We start from the raw sequence: 25,616 nt of genomic DNA, 5'->3' as shown, positions 1-25,616 counted from the left end.
TTTTTTCTAATAACCACTTTCATGCTGGACTATTATGTTTCACACTTGCTATGTCATTTAAAGCAAGAGTAAATTTCAATGGGATATCATGATTATTTTGCAAGAATTTTCCTTGTGAAATCAAGGTGAAGCAAGGCCAACTTAGATTTCAATTTGCGCACATTAACATCTCATCAGGTAATAGTCAGGTTATTTTTTTCATAATAATATGTTCAGAGTTTATTCTATAAAAAATCACATTAAATGCACTTAAAGAAGCCAAACCAGTTTCCCCATTCTAGGAGCAAATACTGTCTAAACAAACAAGTAACCTGAATACATTATCAATAAGCAAAAACATATTAATTCTGATACATGCAGTCTGACCCTTTGTACCTCTTAGCAGTCACTTAAGCCACTCTTTGTGCTGATTATACCAGTTAAGACTGTAGCCACTTAAGTAAGCCTGAAAGCTGTGCACACACCATAAACAGTTTTTAACAAGCTTTACAGGGTCTGTAAATGTGTATTCCTCAACTTTAGGGTAACCACTTTTGTTAGATTCATTGTTCAACAAGACCAGTCCTTGTATGACAACTTAGCTTTAATATTCCAGTGGGAATATAATAGCATTTAGTGTTAGAGCCATCATTAAAATCATAAGAAATTTTAGCAACTATTTAAGATACCAATGGGTCAATGAGGTTTGGAATAATTTAGCTTATAAATAACAAGATTGCTTAACACTTTTGTCTGAGGTATGAGACAAGTTTACAGTCTCATAATATAAGTTTTATAAGTCATATCACTATTAAAAATTACATAGTATAACAGTAGGCATCTTGATGTAAAGTAGTTTGAAAGGGGTGACATTGGCATTCTGACTAATTATGAATTGTGTATAACTTAGTTTGGCAAATGAACTACAGATGAATCATTATGTCATGTTTGAACCCAATTAAGGATGATATTTACTTGACAGTCTAGGACTTTATATAAAAAGTCCAGTAGAAATACAGTAGACAAAAAATAATGGATCATTATAAAATTTTGAAGACACGGGACTTAGTTCAGAGAGAAATTCTTGAGTGTATAGAATATATCAAAAACAGTTGTAGGAAGTATTTACCACACTACATTTTTATAACAATTTTGTATTAAGATTTTCCAAATACAAAAATTCCAAATCTGTAACAAAATGCTCACTGTGAAGTAAAATAGTCTACCAATGCTAATGATAATCAGTAAGAGTGAACATATGAGAAGCAGTAACAGAGACCTAGAACCAGTGAACATGTGAGCAGTAGTAACAGAGACCTAGGAACAGTGAACATGTGAGCAGCAGTAACAGAGACCTAGAAACAGTGAACATGTGAGCAGCAGTAACAGAGACCTAGTAACAGTGAATGTGAGCAGCAGTAACAGAGACCTAAGAACAGTGAACATGTGAGCATCAGTAACAGAGACCTGTGAACAGTGAACATGAGAGCAGCAGTAACAGAGACCTATGAACAGTGAACATGTGAGCAGCAATAACAGAGACCTAATAACAGTGAACATGTGAGTAGCAGTAACGGAGACCTATGAACAATGGACATGTGAGCAGCAGTAACAGAGACATATGAACAGTGAACATGTGAGCAGCAGTAACAGAGACTTATGAACAGTGAACATATGAGCATCAGTAACAGAAACCTAGTAAAAGTGAACATGTGAGCAGCAGTAACAGAGACCTAGTAACAGTGAGCATGTGAGCAGCAGTAACAGAGACCTAGTAACAGTGAGCATGTGAGCAACAGTAACAGACACCTAGTAACAGTGAACATGTGAGCAGCAGTAACAGAGACCTAGTAACAGTGAACATGTGAGCAGCAGTAATAGAGACCTAGTAACAGTGAATGTGAGCAGCAATAACAGAGACCTAGTAACAGTGAACATGTGAGCAGCAGTAACAGAGAGCTAGTAACAGAGACCTAGGAACAGTGAACATGTAAGCAGCAGTAACAAAGACCTAGGAACAGTGAACATGTGAGCAGCAGTAGCAGAGACCTATGAACAGTGACCATGTGAGCAGGAGTAACAGAGACCTATGAACAGTGAACATGTGAGCAGCAATAACAGAGACCTGATAACAGTGAACATGTGAGCAGCAGTACAGAGACCTATGAACAGTGGGCATGTGAGCAACAGTAACAGAGACCTATGAACAGTGAACATGTGAGCAGCAGTAATAGAGACCTAGTAACAGTGAACATGTGAGCAGCAGTAACAGAGACCTAGTAACAGTGAACATGTGAGCAGCAGTAACAGACACCTAGTAACAGTGAACATGTGAGCAGCAGTAACAGAGACCTAGTAACAGTGAACATGTGAGCAGCAGTAACAGAGACCTAGGAACATGAACATGTGAGCAGCAGTAACAGAGACCTAGTAACAGTGAACATGTGAGCAGCAGTAACAGAGACCTAGGAACATGAACATGTGAGCAGCAGTAACAGAGACCTAGTAACAGTGAACATGTGAGCAGCAGTAACAGAGACCTAGGAACAGTGAACATGTGAGGAGCAGTAACAGAGACCTAGGAACAGTGAACATGTGAGCAGCAGTAACAGAGACCATGAGTTCATATTGATGCTCATAAAAAATAATAATTATCAGCATAAAGCATATTTCCTCATGTCCACATAGAAGTACCCAAAAATAAATAAATAAAAGACTAAGCAATGTGGACTTTAACAAAGAGCATAAAGTTAATTTTATTAGGGTGACAACATGTAAAAATGTCAGCCAAGTTAAACATTTACACAGCTATCTGCTGAAGTATGTCTAATTAAAGAACAGCTTCTACCTAGTTTGGTATCAATACCTGATTAGTGCACGGAGCATGGTGATCATGCTCCAATATTCAAAAAAAGACAAAACAGTTAAGTGTCAGAGTGGTGCGCAACCCAATCTTAACAATTGTTAAGTGCCCCTTGCTAAAGTTGTTAAGGTCGGGTCTGCCACCAAGCAATAAAATCCACTAGTACTGACCAGCAAATGATGACAGCAGAAAAAAAATTGTTTCTGCCTGTTGTCCATATCAGTAACGTGTCCCCAACTTCCTTAAATACTTAGCTGCTAGAATAACAGGTTGTGTTAGCATCCATTTTCTGAAGAATATGAACTCTGAAACTCAAATGTATGTCATTATTTTGTGACTTCAAGCCTCAATGGTGTGTCAGAAAACCACAGATTGTATGAGAAACAGACCAAAATATGAAGTAAAAATCTGGATGTTCTGCAAAAATATAGACTTGTTGAGAGTTCTACAAAATTATGGACTGTTGAGAGGCATGGAGGTGAATGTGAATGTAAAGTACTACATTAAACTTCCTTTATGACAGCATCTGCTAAGTGCTTTATGGCTTTGAAAGCTGGCATCATACTTTGCGATTTTTTGTTTCCTGTAGCCAGTAGTACATGGAGCAGATCAATCTCCATGTACTTGATCATGTCACCGATCATAACCATAAATTATGTGTCCTCGACATGTATTTCTTGACATCCATGTCTCGTACACATAATAAGCAGGTTATTATCAGCAATCTGATGATAATAATTTGTATTTCGCTGTACTGCAAGTATAATATTGCAATGCATACAATTTCTGATAGCACTATGTATTGTTAACTTACTGAGTTAACAATACTATTTTACTAATTAGACCTATTCTGCCATGTTCTATTGCTCTGTTCTTTTTTTTACATGAAGTAGAATATGGTTTGCATTTTTTTCTTTGAATTGTTCTTAAGTCAAGACTGTATATTCCACAGACTAAGGTACCAAGATCATTTAAGTACTGATCTGGACCATTGCATTATTATAACACTTAGTTCAGAAGCCACTGTAACCCCACCCCATCTCCATTTGCAGGTAGAATATAAGTATATTGCACTATTACAGAAGGCACTGTGTCAACACACATGAGGTGCTTCATAAATATAGTATTGTTAGGATAGTGCCGAAATGTATAATAGTTGTGAATAGAAAAGTAGGTAATGTAGACTGCCACTGTACTGCAGGCAGTATGAGGCATCTAGTAATACAGGTGACATTATTTTCTTATAAATAACTTATACTGGCCTTTGTATGGGTATTGCATATTTTTAACTTGCTTGTGCAGGCTTTTTCAAATCAGTATGAACAAGAAAACAAAGACAGGATGACCACATCATTACTGGTAGTTTTGTTGTGCACCAAATAAGCTGTTTTGCAGTTTCTGTATGTATTACATGTTGCTAGGATATTTAGTTCATGTTGTATCAAACTTAAATAATGGCATTCTTCCCCAAAACATGCATAAAGATAGAGTGTATTGTAAATGCCATACAAATTAAATACTCACAGGTAGTGTTACCCAGCCACTGGGGATGCACAAGCCAGTGCATTTCTTTGTGCCGGTTCCAAGCCCGGATAAATGGGGAGGGTTGCGTCAGGAAGGGCATCCAGCGTAAAATTGTGTCAAATCATACATGCAGACAAAAGTACCATTTACATACCGGATCAGTCGAGGCCCGGGTTAACAACGACCACCACCAGTACTGTTGGCCAACAGGGTACTGGCGGAAATTGGGCTACTGTTTGCCGAAGGAGGAGAAGAGGCGGAAGGCATGGCTGAAGGCAGGTAAAGGCTAGGACTGTGATAGTGAGGGTCGGAACTTTGAATGTTGGCAGTATGACTGGTATAGGGAGAGAGCTAGCTGATATGATGGACCGAAGGAAGGTTGGTATACTGTGAGTGCAAGAGACGAGATGGAAGGGGAGCAAGGCTAGGTGTATCGGAGGTGGGTTCAAATTGTTTTATCATGGTGTGGATGGGAGGAGAAATGGCATAGGCATTATCCTGAAGGAACAGTATGCTAAGAGTGTTTTGGAGGTGAAAAGAGTGTTGGATAGAGTGATGTTTATGAAGCTGGAAATTGATGGTGTAATGATGAATGTTGTTAGTGCATATGCTCCACAAGTTGGGTGCGAGATGGATGAGAAAGAAAAATTTTGGAGTGAGTTGGATGAAGTGGTGATGACTGTACCCAAGGGTGAGAGACTGGTGATTGGAGCAAATTTCAATGGGCATGTTGGTGAAGGGAACAGAGGGGATGAGGAAGTGATGGGTAGGTGTGGTGTTAAGCAAAGGAATGCAGAAGGTCAGATGGTAGTGGATTTTGCAAAAAGGATGGACATGGCTGTGTTGAATATGTATTTTGACAAGAGGGAGGAGCATAGGGTGACATACAAGAGTGGAGGAAGATGCACACAGGTGGATTATGTCTTATGTAGAAGGGCCAGTCTGAAGGAGATTGGAGACTGTAAAATGGTGGCAGGGGAAAATGTAGTTAGGCAGCATAGGATGGTGGTTTGTAGGATGACATTGGTGATCAAGAAGAGGAGGATGAGTGTGAGGGCAGCAGCAAGGATCAAATGGTGGAAACTGAAAAATGGTAATTGTGAGGTGATGTTCAGGGAAGAGTTAAGACAGGCACTGAGTGGCAGTGAAGAGTTACCGAATAGCTGGGTAACTACAGCAAAGCTAGTAAGAGAGATGGCTAGAAAGGTGCTTGGTGTGACATCTGGAAAGAGGAAGGAGGACAAGGAGACCTGTTGAGGGAATGAAGAAGTACAGGAGAGTATACAGAGAAAGAGGTGGACGAAGGACAAGTGGGATTGTCAGAGAGATGAAGAAAGTAGACAAGAGTATAAGGAGATGAGGTGCATGGCAAAGAGAGAGGTGGTGAAGGCTAAGGATAAGGCATATGACGAGTTGTATAAAAGGTAGGACACTAAGGAGGGAGAAAAGGACCTGTACCGATTGGCTAGACAGAGGGACTGAGCTAGTAAAGATGTGCAGCAGGTAAGGGTGATAAAGGATAATGAGGGAAACGTACTCACAAGCAAGGAGAGTGTGTTGAGCAGATGGAAAGAGTACTTTGAGGGGCTGATGAATGAAGAGAATGAGAGGGAGAGAAGGTTGGATGATGTGCGGATGGTGAATCATGAAGTGCAGTAGATTAGCAAGGAGGAAGTAAGGATAGCGATGAAGAGGATGAAGAACATAAAGGCTGTTGGTCCAGATGACATACCTGAGAAAGCATGGAGGTGTTTAGGTGAAATGGTAGTGGAGTGTTTAACTAGAGTTAGTTAATGAAATCTTGGAAAGTGAGAGGATGCCTGAGGAATGGAGAAAAAGTGTTTTGGTACCGATTTTTAAGAATAAGGGTGATGTGCAGAGCTGTAGTAACTACAGAGGGATTAAACTGATCAGTCACAGCATGAAGTTATGGGAAAGAGTAGTGGATGCTAGGTTAAGAAGGGAGGTGATGATTAGTGATCAGCAGTATGGCTTCATGCCAGGAAAGAGCACTACAGATGCGATGTTTGCTTTGAGAGTGTTGATGGAGAAGTACAGAGAAGGTCAGAAGGAGTTGCATTGTGTCTTTGTGGATTTAGAGAAAGCATATGACAGGGTACCTAGAGGGGAGTTGTGGTATTGTATGAGGAAGTCGGGAGTGTCAGAGAAGTATGTAAGAGTGGTACAGGATATGTACGAGGGTAGTGTGACAGTGGTGAGGTCTGCGGTGGGAGTGACGGATGCATTTAAGGTGGAGGTGGAATTACATCAAGGATGAGCTCTGAGCCCTTTCTTATTTGTAATGGTGATGGACAGGTTGACAGATGAGATCAGACAGGAGTCCCCGTGGACTATGATGTTTGCAGATGACATTGTGATCTGTAGTGAGAGTAGGGAACAGGTGGAGGAGACCCTGGAGAGGTGGAGATATGCTCTAGAGAGAAGAGGAATGAAGGTCAGCAGGACTAAGACAGAATATATGTGTGTGAATGAGAGGGAGGATAGAGGAATGGTGAGGATGCAGGGAGTAGAGGTGGCGAAGGTGGATGAGTTTAAATACTTGGGATCAACAGTTCAGAGTAATGGTGAGTGTGGAAGAGAAGTGAAGAAGAGAGTACAGGCAGGATGGAGTGGGTGGAGAAGAGTGTCAGGAGTGATTTGTGACAGACAAGTACCAGTAAGAGTGAAAGGGAAGGTCTACAAGAGGGTAGTGAGACCAGCTATGTTATATGGGTTGGAGACAGTGGCACTGACAAAAAGGCAGGAGTCAGAGATTGATGTGGCAGAGCAGAAGATGTTAAGATTTGCAATGGGTGTGATGAGGATGGACAGGATTAGGAATAAGTATATTAGAGGGTCAGCCCAGGTTGGAAAGTTTGGAGACAAATCCAGAGAGGTAAGATTACGTTGGTTTGGACATGTGCTGAGGAGGGATGCAGAGTATATTGGGAAAAAGATGCTAAGTATGAAGCTTCCAGGTAACAGGAAAAGAGGAAGGCCTAACATAAGGTTTATGGATGTGGTGAGAGAGGACATGCAGGTGGCTGGTGTGACAGAGCAATATGCAGAGAACAGGAAGAAATGGAAACAGTTGATTTGCTGTGGCGACCCCTGACGGGAGCAGCTGAAAGAAAAAGTAGAAGAAGAAGAAGTGTTATGAATGTTATTACAAAAAATACATCAGGGTAAACTAGAGAATGCTGGTGCATTGTAAAGACAACATAGTGTTTTGTCAAAAAGAGAACTGACCGTGTTTCAGTAACCTTATGTAGAAATTTTTTCAGGTCTGTAGCTAGGGTTACCACTAGTCCCACTTTGCGAGGGGCAGTCCCTCTTTGGGCAGTTGTGTCCTGCAAATAAATTGTAAAAATGGCAAATGTCCTGAGATTTTAGGACAAAATTATTTCCTATATTTTATGTAACAGTTGCATAAAACAGTTATTCTATATCCGAAACACCTAAATGTTATAAGAAATACAATAAGCAATAAAAATGTTACAAGAATAACCTTTTATTTAGGCAAGAGAGTGAAGTTCTGACCTTCCTACTGGCCGTGGGTATCTTTTGGCCTGCAAAATCTGATGTTTGTACCAAAAATGTTCCACTTTGGGCATTTGAAAAGGTGGCAACCCTATCTGTAGCGTACACTTTTCAGTTGATGTGAGTTGGGACTGTATATTTTTGAGACAGTACACCAAAAAAGGCACACACATTCTTCTTGCCAGGCAACTCCAGAACAGGTCTCAGATGAAAGCCAAGCACATTCTCAAATATGACTAATGATTTTGAAGATCTTAGAGGTAGTTCTCACAGAACTGCTTCTAAGACCTGCCCTTACATAGCTTATGAAAAAAATGGATAAATGTCCATTATCACACAAGTGGTCTATATCTTATATAAATTAAAATTGTGTAAAAGTCACTAAGAGTGGTAATTAATTTTCTGCATATACAACTATGGGATACTTTTCAGCCTGATGAAGATGTAATCATAGTTTTTTCAATGTGATGAAAATTGAGAAGAAAGTCTGCAGATCTGATGTACTTCCACTGCCAGTGTGACCAGTAGTCAGTGCTAAATTACTGTCAAACATCAAAGTCAGTATCTGCTGCCCACTCTCTAAAAATGTAAAATGAACACAGGAATGTGTACATTACATCACTTTTGTAGTTCAAATTGCTTAGTGTGAAGATCCCAAATGTCACAGACTAGAAGTTTATAAACTTCATATATCATTGTGTATAATGTACTACCTTTATCTACTTTTTTCATTTACATAATTCATGTGATTCAAAATGCATTTCCTCAGTTTGTATATAAAGCTTGAATTGTCCTATTAGGTGTAACTTGCTTCTCAGTATAAATAACATTTTGTATTTCTGTGTAAAGATTTGTAACTGCTCTTAAGAGCTTGGGTCTTGATTGAAAAGTGTCATTAGACCTTCACTTACCCAGTTAACAGAAGAAAATAATTAATTAATTAATTAAATATATAAATAAATGATAGTGTTGAAGCTCTTTATATGATACTAGGCAAGGCAACATTTTTAATAGTTCTGCTTAACTTAAAGTGCAAATTATTTATACCAAGTAAAGACAAGGATTTTCAGTACTACATTTTCTCCCTACTTCACATTTTATAAGCTCAAATGATAATTTTCTCATTTTGCTCACACTTTTAAAAAGAAATGTAAGTGAAAACTATCTGTGAACTGTGAGTCTTATAATGGTCAACATCTGTTAGAATACTAATTATGACAACTGTTATGGCCACTTTCTTCCTCACTCGTGCATTTTTATCACAGCATTACTTCACGCCACTAAAAAATATTTTTTCTTCCATAAACAGTATATTTTTAATAAGCTATATATCTTTGAAATTCAAATTACCATCTAATCTGTCATGCCTATTGTTCTAGACTACCTCTTACAGCCCTCATACTTTCAAACAAATCAGATAAAAGCTCAAAGAACTTAGAGCTCAGATTCTGACCTTAATATTGAATTTCACATTCATCATGAATTTCAGTGGTGCAAGCTTACTTTTATAGAAGTTCTGTAAATGCATTGAATCAGATTTTCCCATGTGTTAGCCCATTAATTATCTTTCGTTTTTGGTATTGTGTTTCATGGTTATATGGTAGGTAACCTAGTATATGACCAAGGTCATTATGAAGTAGTACCCATATTTATCTTTGTCCACTTTATTAATTAACTCGGTTTTAAAATGAATTAAGAATTTAGTCATTCTTATGTGTAGCAACAGTTGACAGTTTCCTGGATGTTTTGTGTCAAAACTTGATCAGTAGATTATTTTATTTGCTGGGAAAATATGAGCTAATAACACAAAGTCAAAATAAAAGATTGGGGGAGGCAAGCAATAAGCACTGCTGTAATTGTAATGGGTATGTTTACTTCTGTGCATTCAGGTCAGATTCAGCTTAGAAAAATATCCAGGATAAAAGAGTCAGTTTGTACCCTAGATTTAATGCAATTAAAAGCATTGACTTTCTATTAATATTCATCTTATAAGTTATTTGTTTTAGTTCAGAAGTCTTTAGATGTTGTTATCAATTAAGTTATAAATTATTTGCTTTAGTTTAGTTCTAAACTTTTAAATGCAATTACTAAGTAAAACTCCATTTTTGTGTTACTTACCAGGGCTACTCACTTCTTGTACACTGACAGCTTTCTTTTTATATCCTAACAGAATGTAAGTAACACAATACTGGGAACTGTACAGAAATGATTTAGAATCATACCATAACCAGCCAACGAAAGAGTTGTGACTGTAAAGGCATTTCCATACGCAGACATACTACGTGTTAGAAAAGACAAGTAGAACACCAAAACTTCAATACATGTGGCTGACTGTATTGTATATCATGTTAACAGCATAAGTAGCCATACCACAGGTGTGTTTGATTTGAAAATGCATAAAGGCTGGTTAGTATAACTGAGTTTCTCTCTTGCAGCATCCATTGGAGCTTGTGGTGGTAACTATACTTCTGAAAATGGAGTCATTTACTCTCCAGACTTCCCAGATAATTACGGCAGTGGAAGAGTGTGTTATTGGACTATTCAGATCCCAGGAGTCTCACGCATCCAGTTTAACTTCACTTTATTTGACATCAAGGATGCCAGTGACATGGTGGAACTACTGGATGGATATCAGCATCATGTATTAGCGAGGTTCGATGGGAGGAACAAACCCACTGCATCTATAAATATCTCATTGGACTTTGTTATTCTGTATTTCTATTCAGACAGGACTAACCAGGCCCAAGGATTTTCTGTCATATACAAAGGTAAGATGGAACAGCTGAAGAATCACTGAAAGTGAAACACTTTTTAAAAACTTGGTGATAGCGGGTTTTACTAGTGTTATCCTCATGAGAGTGTACAAATGAATTGTACCTTCCGGAGTTTTTATTGCTGCAGAAAGGATAATTAACTGTTGGACAAATAAGTTAAGTGTTTGACTAAAAGTGAAATCATTCATTCATAACATTTTTAGAAATCATTCATTCATAAAATTTGTAGAACTAGGAAACAACCACAATTGTCAGGTTCATAAGTTCATAGGTTCATAAGTAGTTACTAAGCATTCAGTTCTGGAGACTGTTGACAAGCTTAGTCCAGTTTCCCCATTGCACCAGAGCACTGAATGGTTAAGTGACTTGCTCTGAGTCATACAAGCTCAGGTGATTCAGTACATCAGAAAGAAAACATAAAGGGAACAAGAAAGAGGCCTTAATGTGATTTTCTCTTTCATGAATGTGATAGTTTGAGGACTTTACAGATATGGTTGACCTTCTCAAAGGCCAGAATTACAACAAACTGCTGGGTGTGAAACTGTGTGTTGGTCAGAACAGCAAATGCACATTGATGTACCTACTTATTCCATAAAAATGAGAAAATCCATGATCTCTTCCTGTCAGCTACAGTAGTCTTACAACCATGTGGCTCTTCAGGTGTTACACCTTTCAGTACATATGAACATACATAAATACTACATCATGACGTTCAGGCTTCATCTTAAAGAGGTAATAAGCTTTACATTCAGTTGGAGTAAGTCATGATTTTACAGAGGTGTTATTAAAGGATAGCCTCAGGAAGCACAAGATGATGAGTGCAAACTAACTAAATAAAAATTATTAAAAATTATTTTCTATAAAATATTTATTTATTTTGCCAAAGTGAAATTCATTGTCACTTGTATTGCCAAAAGTAGCCAGACAAGAGTAGCATTCTGAAAACAAAAAGCTACTTTCTAAATTTAATTTAAAATAAAAAAAAACTCTAATATTCTTTATATAGATACCATCCCTCCTTTTTTGGATAGTGTACCCCTTGCCCTGTATCCTAAATCTTGTAGGGTATTTTTTCCCATTGAAGTCTCAAGAGTACTGAGACATTTTTATAAACACCTGTACACACTGACACACACACACACACACACACACACACACACACACACACACACACACACACACACACACACACACGCACACACACACACACCATTTAACTGTGGGCTCCATTTGAAAAGGCCATTTTTTATCTAATTTAGTTTCATTACAGCAGCAGACTGAATCACAGTTTGAAAAATCATCTGACTGTTGTTTATTCATTGTTCTTTTTATTTTTAACAATGCTGTATACATTTAAATCTGGTATCACTACAGTAATGACATGGAGACAATCAAAAAGTATGCTTCTGCTGCAACGTTTTTGTTTCAGCTTTTATGAATCATCTTAGGGTGTTAAGTTAAAAAGGTGAAAAGGTGTTATCTGAAAATGCTGTCTTAATTGCCAGGGAAAGTGACATTATAGCTATGTGATCTATTATTAAATAAGTTGTAGTGCCACCGCTTCTTATAATGACTATTTTCAAGATGTCATTCTGTTAGCTGAATTCTTTGCCAGTAACACCTTTCTTTATTTCTATATTGTGTGACACTGTACCATTATACAAAGGAACCATAGATGTATAGAAAGTGTATTTTTATACAGGTAACTTTGGCAGCATCTACAGCATTCTAACCTAAATATATACATCCTCATAACAGGACATTGATCTATTGGGAGCACTTTTTTTATTTATACACACATTAATGGGCAAAGCAGTGGTGCAGCAGTTGTGTTGTCACCTCACACTAAGAGGTTCTCTGGTTTGATTCTCAGCTGGGGTACCTTCTGTGTGAAGCCTGCATGTCCTCCCTGCATTCGTGTAGGTGCCCTCTGGGTGCTCCAGTTTCCTCCCATGATACAAAGACATGCGTCTGGAGTATTTTTCCCAAGGTCTCTGCTGGAAATTGGCTTTGTTCCAAGTTGGACTTCCCTGGTAAACAAATGTTAAATAAATAAATCATGAATTCCACAGTTATCAAACAACCCACATTCAAATGGTAGCAACAGTGTTGATGTGTTATCACCATGATTTGTGGTGTCCAGACATTGGATGTGTGTGGTTTCTGGTGCTATTTATTCAGTTTATGGGAATGGGAGTAGAGGCATGGAGAGGTTTGTTATATCTGTCATGCTTTGAACTTTGGATGCAGTTCATCTTATCACATTTGTACATCTGAATTTTACAGATAAGAAAAAGAACAATCTGTCATTGTGTTGGAACTAACACTTTCTCCAGGGCTATGTGATTGTGAAGTTAATATATTTAAGTAAAGGATGCATGATGGTTTCACTCCCCCATCCATACATGGTAGTACAAGAGGTTCACTGACTACAAATTATAGTTTTCTTGTTTTCCTGTTATGTTTCGTGGATGTGGCCATGCATTTTTGTTGATTAGATGTTTCTGATTCACTGCAGGTGGATCTGATAATGTGCCTTTCACAGTTTATCATCAATCCACATCTGTTACTAGGCACAACTCTAAAAACTGAGTAGTGTGACAGAAATAGAGTAATTCCTATAATTAAAAGTAATTGTCATTTATAAACCTAAATTATGTTAACACCAACATAGATATTTTTTTAACTGTAAGGTATAGACGATGGAAAAACATATTTTTTCTCTTTGAAGTATTTTTATTTGTTTTTGTTTGAAGTAACATCTTTAAAACAATAAATGAAGAAAGCAATATATAGCACATATATATATATATATATATATATATATATATATATATATATATATATATATATATACAGTCATAAAACTATACAACTTCATAACATTGTAAAACTATTTACACTGGTGTCTACCCAGATTCTGAAACAATTTGATCATTGTATTGAATATAAATCATATTAATGAATATTCTTGTTCATTTTCTCCAGTATTTCCATTACTGTCATCCAAATATTGTAGTATGAAGTAGTTCTATTGGTTCTATTCATCAAAGAAGAAATTTCCATGCAACCAACTGTTAAGGCAAGATTTTTGAATTCCTCAAAGGAAGGAGAAGTCACACTTTTCCAACTGATTGTGATGATCTTACGAGCTATAGCTTATAAAGTCCAAAGAATTGAAAAACCTTTTTTGGAACACACTTGGGTATGGGAGAATTAAATAAGACCAATGATTTAGTTAATTGGAAGTTATCATTAAAAACAATCTGAAAAAAATAATTAATGTTATTCCAGTACACATTGAGGCATTTACATTCATAAAAAATATGATGCCAATCAGTTTTTAATCTTATCTCACATCTCCAACATTGTTCTTCATTAGCAAACATTACAGCTAGTTCATGAGGTGTAAAAAAAACTTCTGTGTAGAAAAAAAAAACAAATATTTTGAGTGCACATGAGCATATGTGAGATAAAGTTGACTTATTCCCTAACTCCACATTGAATCACTGGGTATTTTGCAGTTTTATATGCCCAAACCTGTAAATGTACATCTGCAACCTGAAATCATAAGAAAGTAAGAAAAATAAAATAACTGTCATTACACATCAACCAGAACCCCCTCAGTAAAGTGAAAACAGAAAAGAACTGAGAATGCTAGTCAGCCCAGGGTACACATGGGGCATGATATGAAAGAGGATATGAAAGCCACCTGACCTGCTCTTGAAACAATCACACAATTGCTACAATCAAACACAGTGGATATAAGGCAAATTAAATCTACAACAGCCCACCATGATTAACACCTTGATAATATCCAGCAGACCCTCTTACTACCAGTTATGAAGGCAGAATTGCGGCAGACACTAAAAACAATCACAAAGCCTTCTTTAGTTATGTCAAGAATCTCCATGGCAATATCCAGATTTGCTCTGAGTTACTGCACAATGGTACCTCCTATAATGAGCCAACATATATTGCCAACATACTGGCCGACAGATTCAGTGCCAACTTTACCTCTCTCTCCCCCCTAAAGGACCAATCTCTATACCGGAAGAATGCCAGGCACCCTGCATTACTGCAGCACAGGTTAAAGCTGCACTGTCTAAGGCCAAGAATACAGCTTCCATGGTACCTGACAATATCCCTGGCTGTGTTCTACATGAATTATAAAGTGAACTGGCACGACATACGTGTGCTCTGTTCACTCACAGCCTCACCTCAGGCTTTGTCCCTATCAAATGACGCACTGCTACAGTCATCCCTCTCCATTAAGGAGGAGTGACTACAGACTCTGGAAATTATAGTCCCATTAGTCTGACGAGTTTGATATATAAGGCTATAGAGCGCATCATCATGGACCTAATTAACAAGGATGTAGGGAATCTCCAAACTCTAGATCCCATGCAATTTGGTTTTGTGAAAGGTAGATCATGCCTGCTCAACCTGGTTGACTTCTTTGAATCAGTCACCAGAGAGGTGGATGAAGGTAAGGCAGTTCATACAGCATACCTCGATCTGGCCAAGGCCTTTGATACCATTCCTCACTAAGGAATTATTGATAAACTCACAGTGTGAAAGTAGTGGACTCCAAGTCAGTCTGCCAACTAGTCACAAGTGGAGTCTCACAGGGTTCGGTCCTGGGTCCTCGCCTGTTTAGTATCTACTTCTCTGAAGTCCAGGCCAACATGAAGGGACTCTCTCTGACAAAGTTTGCAGGTGATTGCAAGTTAGGAGCTATATTTAACTCCCCAAGTCATGTTGACATCCTACAGAATGGCGTCATTGAGACCAATAACTGGTGTCAGAACCATGGCCTTAAGCTCAACGCCAAATAATGTGTCATTATCCCCTTTGGGAAAAACCCGGTTCCCATGAATTACCACATTAATGGTAGTCCACTGAATGCAGAAGGCATTATAAGAGATCTGGGAACACAGGTTGACAGCAACCTCTCTTTTGATCATCACATTGCCAATGTGGTCAGAAAGTCCTTCTATGTGGCACATCTCATTACTAAGGGTTTTGCATCCAGGAAGAAAGAGGTCATTGTCTCCCTCTACACTTCCCTCATTAGGCCAATCATCGAGTACAATGCCCCATTTGGCATGTACCTCACTGGACACCTGCAACAACTGGAGAGGCCCCAAAAGTACCTCACAAAGAGGATCTTAGGCCTTAAACACTTGTCCTATATGGACAGACTCAAAAACTCCAACTATTCTCTGTCTCAAATCACCTACTTAGAGGCAATCTCTGCTTGACTTACAAAGCCATGTCTGACCCAGCTCTGTTAGAAATGCTACATCTAAAGAAATCCCAATCCCTCCGCACCACATGCTCCAGAGACCTCAACCTCATTACTACAATCAACAGAACATGCTGGAGGGACAGGTTCATAACCCAGAGACTGCCCATGCTATGGAGTAGAGTTCCCATACATGTCAAACAGAACACCTCACTGGCCCTCTTCAAGAGAAATCTTGATGAGTGGATGGGAAATAGAAAGTTCACCCCGGGGATCACTCCAGTGGGTCTACTTGATAGAGGCACTGGGAACTAAGGTTGGGTGGCACAATGGCAGGGCACTACTATGGGCTAGGCTTGTAAAGGCTCCAGGGTCATTAGCCTAGTACACACCTATGAATCTATGAACCTATGAAGATACAACCAAACACCCTGGTTTTGGGTAACTTTAATTACCCGTCCATTGACTGGGTTAATTGTACATGTACTAACACTCTCACCCAAAGGTTCCTGAACTTTGTTAACCAATGCTCTGTACCAGCTGGTTGACACCCCAACAAGGGGCTCAAACATTCTGGATCTGGTGCTTACCAACATGGGGGATCATTGCACCACCCCAAGTGTGCTGTCCTCCCTGGTGAGGTCTGACCACAAATCAGTCTCGTTGGAGGTAACAATATCACCAGACCCCCCCCCCCAGCAGCAACTAACTGAAATATTTCACCAAGCCCAATTACAATCTCTTATGTGATGGCATAACCAGCTTCATACCTCCTCCCCCCACTGATGGACAGGTTACCTATGCTGGGATATACACTAATGCTTTATAAGAACATCTATACAATTGTATTAACTCTACCATACCTGACAGGACTAAAGTAAGATCCAAAAGGAAGAACAAACCCACCTGGTGAGCATCAGCCATTAACAGGCTATACAATAACAGAAAGAAATTTCTAACTAAGAGTAGAAAGTTACGGTCTCAAACGTGGACGCACTCCCTCTTTAACTTGAATAGGCAAATGAGATATTTTGTAAAATCCTCTAAAGCTATTTATGAATCCAAATTAGCAGCCTAGCTAAGGAAAACCATAATGCATTCTTTAGCTACATCCAAAACCTCAAAGGAAAATCCCAGATTTGCACAGAATTTGTAGTTAATGGTACTACATTTAGAGAACCAGTGGATATAGCCAACCTGCTGGCTGACAGGTTCAGTGCAAACTTCACTCCCCTGTCTCCGCCACATATAACGCAAAGCATCCCTACCACCTGTCACCCATCTATTATCTCCAAGAAACAAGTCTCCAAGGCTAAAAACACAGCCTCAGTGGGACCAGAGAACATCTTAGGGTGTGTTTTAAATGAATTCAAATAGGAATTAGCAACACCACTTGGTTCCTTGTTCAACGACAGCCTTAACATGGGTTTTGTCATTGCTTAATGGAAAACAGCTACTGTCATCCCATTGCATAAAGAGGGTGCATCCATGGACCCTGGGAACTATAGACCCATAAGCCTAACCAGCCTTGCCTGCAAGGCCATGGAGCATATCATCATGGATCTTATAAACAAAGATATAGGTAATCTAGAAACACTTGACCCTACCCAATTTGGCATCATCAAAGGGAGATCGTCCCCGTTAAACTTGCTGGACTTCTTCAAGACAGTCACCAAAGCCCTTGATGAAGGTAAAACTGTGCACATGGTCTACCTGGACTTAGCCAAGGCCTTTGACACCATCCCCTGCTCAAGCATTATTGATAAACTCACCCAGCTGGGTATCGACCTGTATATATTGTCAACTCATATATTGTCAGGCGGCTCACCAGTAGAACTCATACAGTCAAAATAGGAGACTCTACCTCTTCAAGCAGACCAGTAGCCTGTGGTGTACTACAGGGGTCTATTCTGGAGACCTTACTGTCAAAATACACTTCTCCAAAATATAGCCAAAAACTAAAGCTCTGTGGCTGATAAAGTTGCAGATGACTGCAAACTAGAAGCAGTCATTCAATCCTCTAACAATGTCAATGTCCTACAAGAAGGACTTATACAGACTAATGATTGGTGCCAAAGTCATGGACTTACAATCGATGCAAAAAATGCATTATCATCCCCTTCTGAATGGGAGATGTTTCTGCAAACTACTATATAAATAGCAATACCTTAAGCATGCAATCACTCTTGAGAGACCTGGTCATGCAGGTTGATAGCAACCTTACCTGTGATCACCATGTCTCCATATTAGTAAAAAGGGTATTCTATGTTGCTCACCTCATAAGTAAGGTTATTTCCTCCTGAAAAAAGGAGGTTATAACCCCCTGTACTCTTCCCTCATCAGGCCAATAATAGAGTATAATAGTCCCTTTGGTATGTACCTCCCTAAGCACCTGCAGCAATTGGAGAAACTGCATAGCTTTCTTACAAAGAAAATTCAAGGTCTCCAGCACATGTCAAGTACAGACAGACTGAAATCACTGTCTGTTTACTCTGTGTTGTACAGACTTCTTAGAAGCGACCTTTGCTTTGCATATAAGGCTATATCTGACCATCCCTTAATGGAAATGCTACACATTCACAAGTTAAACAGTACACGTGTTACATGCTCAAGGGACTGTAACCTGGTATGTGACATTAATAGAACTTGCTGGAGGGACAGATTTATGTCGCAGAGGTTACCTCATCTCTGGAACAGGCTTCCAATCCATGTTTAGCAGAGCTCCTCATTGACCCTATTTAAGCATAATTAGGACAATTGGATGGGAAACCATAAATTAGCCCCAGGGTTTCCACCTGTGTCCCTCTTAGATATGGGTAATAGGTGCTGATTTAGTGTTTAACCATAACAGACACTCTTGGGAACAAGGGTTAACTTTTATTTTATTTATTTATTTTACATTTGTTTACCGGGAAAGTCCAACTGGAAATGGGTCCTTTTTCAGCAGAGGTCCGGGGAGAAAAGCTCCTAATACAGGTTAAAACTTTTTATCTGTCAGTTTTGTTTACATCAGCAATTTTAAATACATAATAACAGTACACAGTGGCTTGATAGTCCTTAACAATGCAACAGCTAGATACGTTTACATAAGGTACATAATTTCTGACTTAAGACAATTTATATATGTGTTCTAATTTGTGGAAAAATTACATATTTATTATACCAAGCAGCTTTGCAGGACATCAAAGCTAAGGTTATAATAGAGGTTAATATAAAAGGACATGTGAGGGATTAATGAGAGTAGAAGAGAGAAATAGTAGGTACATTAGTGGGGGAGTAAAGTACTGAGAGAGAGAGTGTAGTGAGCTGAGAGAGAAGGTGTTGGACGTGAGCAGTATGAAGTCTAAGGATTAACCAGGATTGTCACATTTGTACAGCCAGGTTGTAGTGGGTGGATTATGAAACTAAGGATGTAATACAAGTTGGAAGAGGAGGGTGGAATGAGGGGTTAGTAAGATTTGGTTAGAGAAGGGATGGGGTACATCAGTGGGAGTAACAAAGTGCTAAGAGAGAGGGGGCTGGTGCTAGGGCAGTAGGATATATAAGAAATTAGTCATGGTTGTCACAGTTACAGAGCCATGATTGCTGTAGGTGGGATTTTAAGATCTTTTTGAAGGAGGCAATAGAAGTTGGAGCTGAGATGTTGGGGGGAAGGTTGCTCTAATGTTTGGCTAGGCTTGTAAGGGCCCGAGGGCCATTAGCCTAGCAACCTTCTATGATCCTATGATCCTACGTCAGTATTTCCTTCTATGTATTATCCTACTAAATATGAAGTTTATGTCATATCTATGCTTTTATTTATTGCATTTTTTTCTGCTACAAAATCCCTGTAATTGTCTGCAGATTTTCTCCCAAAACTTCAGTATAAATGGGTTTTGCTCATCTGGACAGTCCAAACCAATATAACTAATAATAATAACAAAATAAAATCAAATAAATACCTGATAGTAAGAATCTATGTCTAGATGCTATCTGTGTACTACTCCAACTGCAAGCAGATAAGGCTGACTTCTTCTCTGTTTTGTTTGCACCTTGAGACCCTTAGGTTCCTGAGCACTGAATCAGTTATTTCAGGACACAATTGGTTGAACCTGCATCTTACTTCACAGATAAGGGTACTATATTTGAATATCTTCTCATTACAAATTGAAGGTGATCTCACAACATGTACACCATGAGTAATATTCAGAGATGACAACACCTCTGTATAGTTGGCACAGTGTAGAGGACACTATCAAGCTTACAGGTATGAGTTACAAACACAATTTTGTAAGTGTCATCCTGGAATTCAGATTGCACCAAAATATGCCATAATTGGTCCACAACCGAGTTGCACTGTATTTTGTTCATTCCAGTGATGCAGTGAGCATTATCTTATTTGCATATTTGCATTCTGCACAGCAGATGAGCACTGTGAACCTTAGTAGGTATACAGGGAGGGAACAACCATAGTTTCAAGGTATGCAGCAGGGCAGGACTCCATATCTTAGGGGCTGTCCAATGAGGCACAACCACAATTAAAAGGTATTCAACAGGGCAGCGCCATGCATCTTAGAAATGCATATAGCAAAAGTCACACCATGGGATCACCATGTAGCATAGGGGTATATACTCAATAAGCTACACCAGGCCTAATTCTCATTGGGATATAAGAATAGGATGCATATTATGGCTGCACTTTGTTTATTAGATCTGCAGGCATCCAGTAGGGGGCAGTGACATGTAGAGACTAAGGTGCACTATGTGTATTAGAAACAGACAGAGCAGAAGGCATTGGAAGGGGGTAGGGACATACCCAAGGAAATATGAGCATCAGGGCAGTGTCATGGGTAAGATTATCATTGTATATACCAATGCTACTCAGAAAGAATGACACAGTCAATGAATGAAGTTTAAAATGATACTTTACTGTTTGTTCACCCTTACCCATCTGTCTAGTGTTACGACAGACCATTTTCCCCAAAGCAGGAGATTTTCCATCACAGAAGGTTTTGAGAAAGAAAGGGGGTTATAGAGAGGGGATAGTTAGTCGGCGATGAGTCTATACACTGCAGTCTAGAGATGAACTACCTTTTAGTATAATCTAATTCTTAGCATAATAGTAGCTGCATTTATTTATTTATTTATTTATTTATTTCACATTTGTTTGTCTGGAAAGTCTGACTGGGCAGAGCCCATTTTCAGCAGAGGCCTGGGGAGAAAAGCTCCACAATGCTAGGAGCTATCAGTTTTTTTTTCTAGCCATAACTGCATTATACTATAGCAAGTCTATTTTTCTATACACATTTAAATTATTAGCCTCTTGCTAAAGTACTTATATTTTAGTCTCATTCTCTTTGTCAAGAAAAATCACTTCTTCACAAATAATTATGGAATTATTCATTTTTTTCTCTCTTGATGTCCATTCTATCTTGACTCTGTCTAAGTGGAGTCTACTCCGTAATTCTCATTCTGTGATTTTTTTCTCTTTGTATCTTAATTCTCTGTTATTATTATTATTGTAGTGTATGGAATACTGTGATTACACTCCAATATTAAGAGAAACACAAGCTAGTTAAGAATTACTATTGTGCAGGACCTGATATTAACAGAACTTAGAAACGTGCTTAACAATTAAGCTCTATTAATATTGAGTGAGTCTTGTGGTAGGAAGCAAGTACTTAGTGCCAACCAACAAATTACAGTAACAGGAGCAGAAACAGCTTTGCTTCTGCCGACTATGCTTGCCTGTGAAGTGTCCTGGAGTTCAGCTCATAATTTTGCCCTGTCCCTGATATACTTGCTTGATTTACTGGCAAATCAATGAGGATAGCAGTCAGTAAAAATGCCCAAAACACAGCATAACACACACTTCTTACTGTTCAGAAATGCATATTGATGCAACCTGTCATTCTATTAATATTTGAATTGAATAAGAGCAATAGTTAAAAGCTTTATCTGCTTTTGATCCTTTGTCCTGCCCAGGAATACTAAACAAATAAGCTGATAGGTGTGCTGCTACTGCCTGTTTGCCAGTGCTCACAAAGGGCTTTGTATTTTTTTTATTTAATCCATAGTACATGGAGCAGATAATGCTCTGTGCTTACAAAAAAATATGACTGGGTCTCTGATCATAATTCTTTATTACGTGTTCTCAACATGGACACCAAGATTCCCCTCTCAAGCTTTGCCCTTGAGGTGAATTTATTGGCATTCATGTGTCAGATACATAGTAATGTAGTTACGACTGGAGACCCAATCAAAATTCTCTTTATTATTATTAATTATTATTATTACTATTGCCCGCGGTAGTGGTGCTGCGGTAGAGTTGTCACCTCACAGCAAGACGTTGTCCCGTTCGATTCTCAACTAGAGCGTCTTCTGTGTGGAGGCATGCGTGAATGGGCGTGCCTTCATTGAAGGTTGTGCGTCAGGGCTGGTAACTCGGCACGTAAAAATCCACTACCAAACATTAGCGGTCCGGAGTTCTGCTGTGGCGACCCCTAACCGGGATAAGCCGAAAGACACAACAACATTATTATTATTACTATTAACAAACCAATCATAGAAATATTTATGACATTATCAAAGTTCCCAATGGTATTTTTTTAAGCTTCTAGACAATGACCTACAATTCTTATCAGTAAAAGGAATAGCCTGTGTTCTGTACAACACAAAGAACAGTCTACTGTGTTATAACAAATAAAGTACATGATTTCTCATGAAAAAAAAAATATTGTCTCTGATCTTTTAAACAGCACATCATTTTGTATTTATAAACCTCTATTCAGTTGTTTTTGTGTAATAATCTTGTGCTTAATTCATGTTGAAATACTTTTGTCTGGTTAACTTCCCTGCACAAACATGTCAAGTCATTAACTAAGCTCTTTAAACTACAAGTCTGTCTCTTTAGATTCACAGGTCATTTTTAGGACTCAGTTGCAACATGGTCAGCGGTTTGTGCATTCCAGCACACTGGAACTTCAACACCAAAGCAATGGTGTATGTAAGTTACATAGCAGTGCTGGATACCTCAATGACTGCCACACTGTGCAACATATTGGGTGCATGTCAACTCACTGCAGGCCACTGGAGTTAGGTTAGCATGCATGAGTGGGTAATGCAAATCAGAAACATATAGAACTGTGTCATACTTATTCCCCATTCCTATACAACACCTGACAACATTCTTCTTTATTTTTGTAGGGGTGCTGGTATCAGTACATTCCATATATCATGTAAACAGTGTTACCTGTATGCCATGATCAAAACTAGTTCAGGTGTAACGAGCAAATCTGCACAAGAAACAAAGTCAAAATTTACAAAAAGCAAGTAATCTGGAATCATAACCAGTGTTCTTTTTTAAATGCCTGATAAAGCATATCGTTTGCATGAAAGCAAATAGATGAATTACTATACCACAACTAAGTATGATATCATGTGTATAGTCTGGTGTGTGTGTGTGTGTGTGTGTGTGTGTGTGTGTGTGTGTGTGTGTGTGTGTGTGTGTGTGTGTGTGTGTGTGTGTGTGTGTGTGTGTGTGTGTGTGTGTGTGTGTGTGTGTGTGTGTGTGTGTGTGTGTGTGTGTGTGTAGAGGTTGACTCTCACACAATCAGTAATGAGCACCAGTATTATTTATTTATTTTATTTACAAATGTTTACTGGGTAGTATCCAACTGGGCTGGTGGCCCGTTTTCAGTGGAGACCCGGGGAGAAAAGCTCCAGAAAAATATAATAAAGATATACACTAATACATTAGTAAGAAAAATAATTACCATAATACCAATTTTTGCAAACGAAGATTAGATAATATTCTTAATTATAGTTCAACATTATAAATGTAAAATCACAGGGATCTGGATAAGTAAGTAAAACTGATAACAGGCAGTGAGCAGACCTACACTGAAAAGACATGCAGCAATGTTACAGAAAGTAAACATTTCGCTTTTGGATTGTATAAAATATGTACACACCAAAGGCTGTGCAGAAGCCATTTAAGGATATACTAGCCATTTGAACTGTAATAGTGGAAAAGAGTATATGAGAGAAAAAAATAAACATAGGAGAGAGGAGTTATCCCAGTGGAGAACAAGGGCAAAGCCAGTTGCTTTTAAGATGTCCTTTTATTTTTATTTTAAATGTAGAGGAACAAGGGTGCATTGTATACGTAGGGGAAGAGTATTCCAGGACTTAGCTACTTTGTTTGAGTAGAGGGAGTCACCATGATAGTTATGTGACTGTGTTATTCTGAGCAATGGCCTATTGGAAGATCTAAGGGACCTGCTGTTTAACTTTAGTTGGAGTAAGGTTGAGATTGCAGGGCAGCTATGAGGGTTGTGTACAATTTTGTGGGTTAGGGTAAGTTGGTTTAAGGTTAACAGGTTGGGAAGTTCTAGCCAGTTTAGCTGAAGAAGAGCAGAGCAGCGATGGGTTTTATTGGGGTGTTTTTTGGTAAACTTTGCAATTTTGTTATAGCAGGATTCCGGTTTGTGCAGGTCAGCCTTACGTAAGCATGTAAAGATATGAGAGCAGTAGAGAAGTGTAGAGATTAGTTGAGATGTAGCTGTGGCTAGTCTGGCTTGGGGGTGTTAGATATGGTTTGGCCCTGTAGAGAGCACAGAGCTTGGAGTTGATTTTTTTGATAGTTTGTGAAAAGTGGATATTAAATTTGAGATGGTTATCTATTGTAATACCTAGAAGTTTGGCCTGATTAGTTGGCTCAATTATTGTACCATTTGTTGAGTGAATAGAGAGGGGTAGGTGGTTTGCCTTGGTAATTTTGCTTGAGAAGATTATTCATTTTGTCTTATTTGGTTTAAGAATTAGTTGGTGGTTTAATAAGAATAATTCAACTTCTTGAAAAGCTTTTTGCATTTTATCTTTTAGTTCTTGTGAGAAAGGGGCGGCAAAGAAAAGAGAAGTAGCGTCTGTGTATTGTATTGTAGAGGTAAATAGGGTTTTTGTGTTATGATTATTAACAAATATGATAAAGAGAAGGGGGCCAAGTATTGACCCTTGGGGTACACCAGTGGCAACTGGTAGTAGTGGGGAGAGTTTGTTTTCCCATTTAGTAGCCTGTTGACAGTTTGATAGATAACTGAGAAACCAAGACAGGGATGCTGGACTGAGATTGTATGTAGCAAGTTTGTTTAGTAATAGTTGGTGGGAAATGGTGTCAAAGGCTTTTGACATGTCCAGGAAAATTGCAGAAACTAGTTGTCCATTTTCCATTTGGTGATGAATGGCATTTGTGAAGGATAATAAGGCTGTGTTTGTACTATACTGAGGTCTAAAGCCATGCTGGGAATCTGATAGAAGGTTGTTAATGGTAAGGTGGTTTAGGAGTTGTAGCTGAATACATTTTTCTAGGATTTTGGCTAAGGGTTGGAGGATAGCTATGGGGTGGTAGTTGAAGATTTCTATGGAGGGGCCACCCTTGTGGAGGGGGTTGATATGAGCAACATTCCAGAGGAGGGGCACATAATGTTTGGAGATAGAACGATTGATTAATATAGAGATAGGATAGACAACTGATGGGCCAGCAATTTTTAGAAATTCATTTGGAAGTTGGTCAGCAACCAGGCAGCAAGGTTTTAGTTTGCTTAGGAGCTTTTTAATGAAGGATGTTTGAATTGGTTTAAAGGATAGGGAGGTAATGCAACTAGAGCCTAATGTGGGGAGTGTGAGGGGCAATTGTTTGTTGTTGGCA

At 38.7% G+C, this 25,616-nt stretch overlaps 1 protein-coding gene across 1 annotated transcript in view; it reads left to right on the top strand.

The window, feature by feature from the left end:
- The window catches only part of KREMEN1 (kringle containing transmembrane protein 1), a 972,602-nt gene that overhangs the window by 824,656 nt on the left and 122,330 nt on the right, over nucleotides 1-25,616 (top strand). Inside the window, exon 6 of the mRNA XM_044068274.1 lies at nucleotides 10,342-10,674. Within this exon, the coding sequence (XP_043924209.1) occupies nucleotides 10,342-10,674 (333 nt within the window). The remainder of the gene's footprint in view (nucleotides 1-10,341; nucleotides 10,675-25,616) is intronic.

The sequence above is a fragment of the Protopterus annectens genome, chromosome 4.part0, assembly GCF_019279795.1.
Source record: "Protopterus annectens isolate FY-2018-M chromosome 4.part0, PAN1.0, whole genome shotgun sequence".
Taxonomy (NCBI): domain Eukaryota; kingdom Metazoa; phylum Chordata; order Ceratodontiformes; family Protopteridae; genus Protopterus; species Protopterus annectens.
This window is presented reverse-complemented; position numbering and strand designations above follow the sequence as displayed.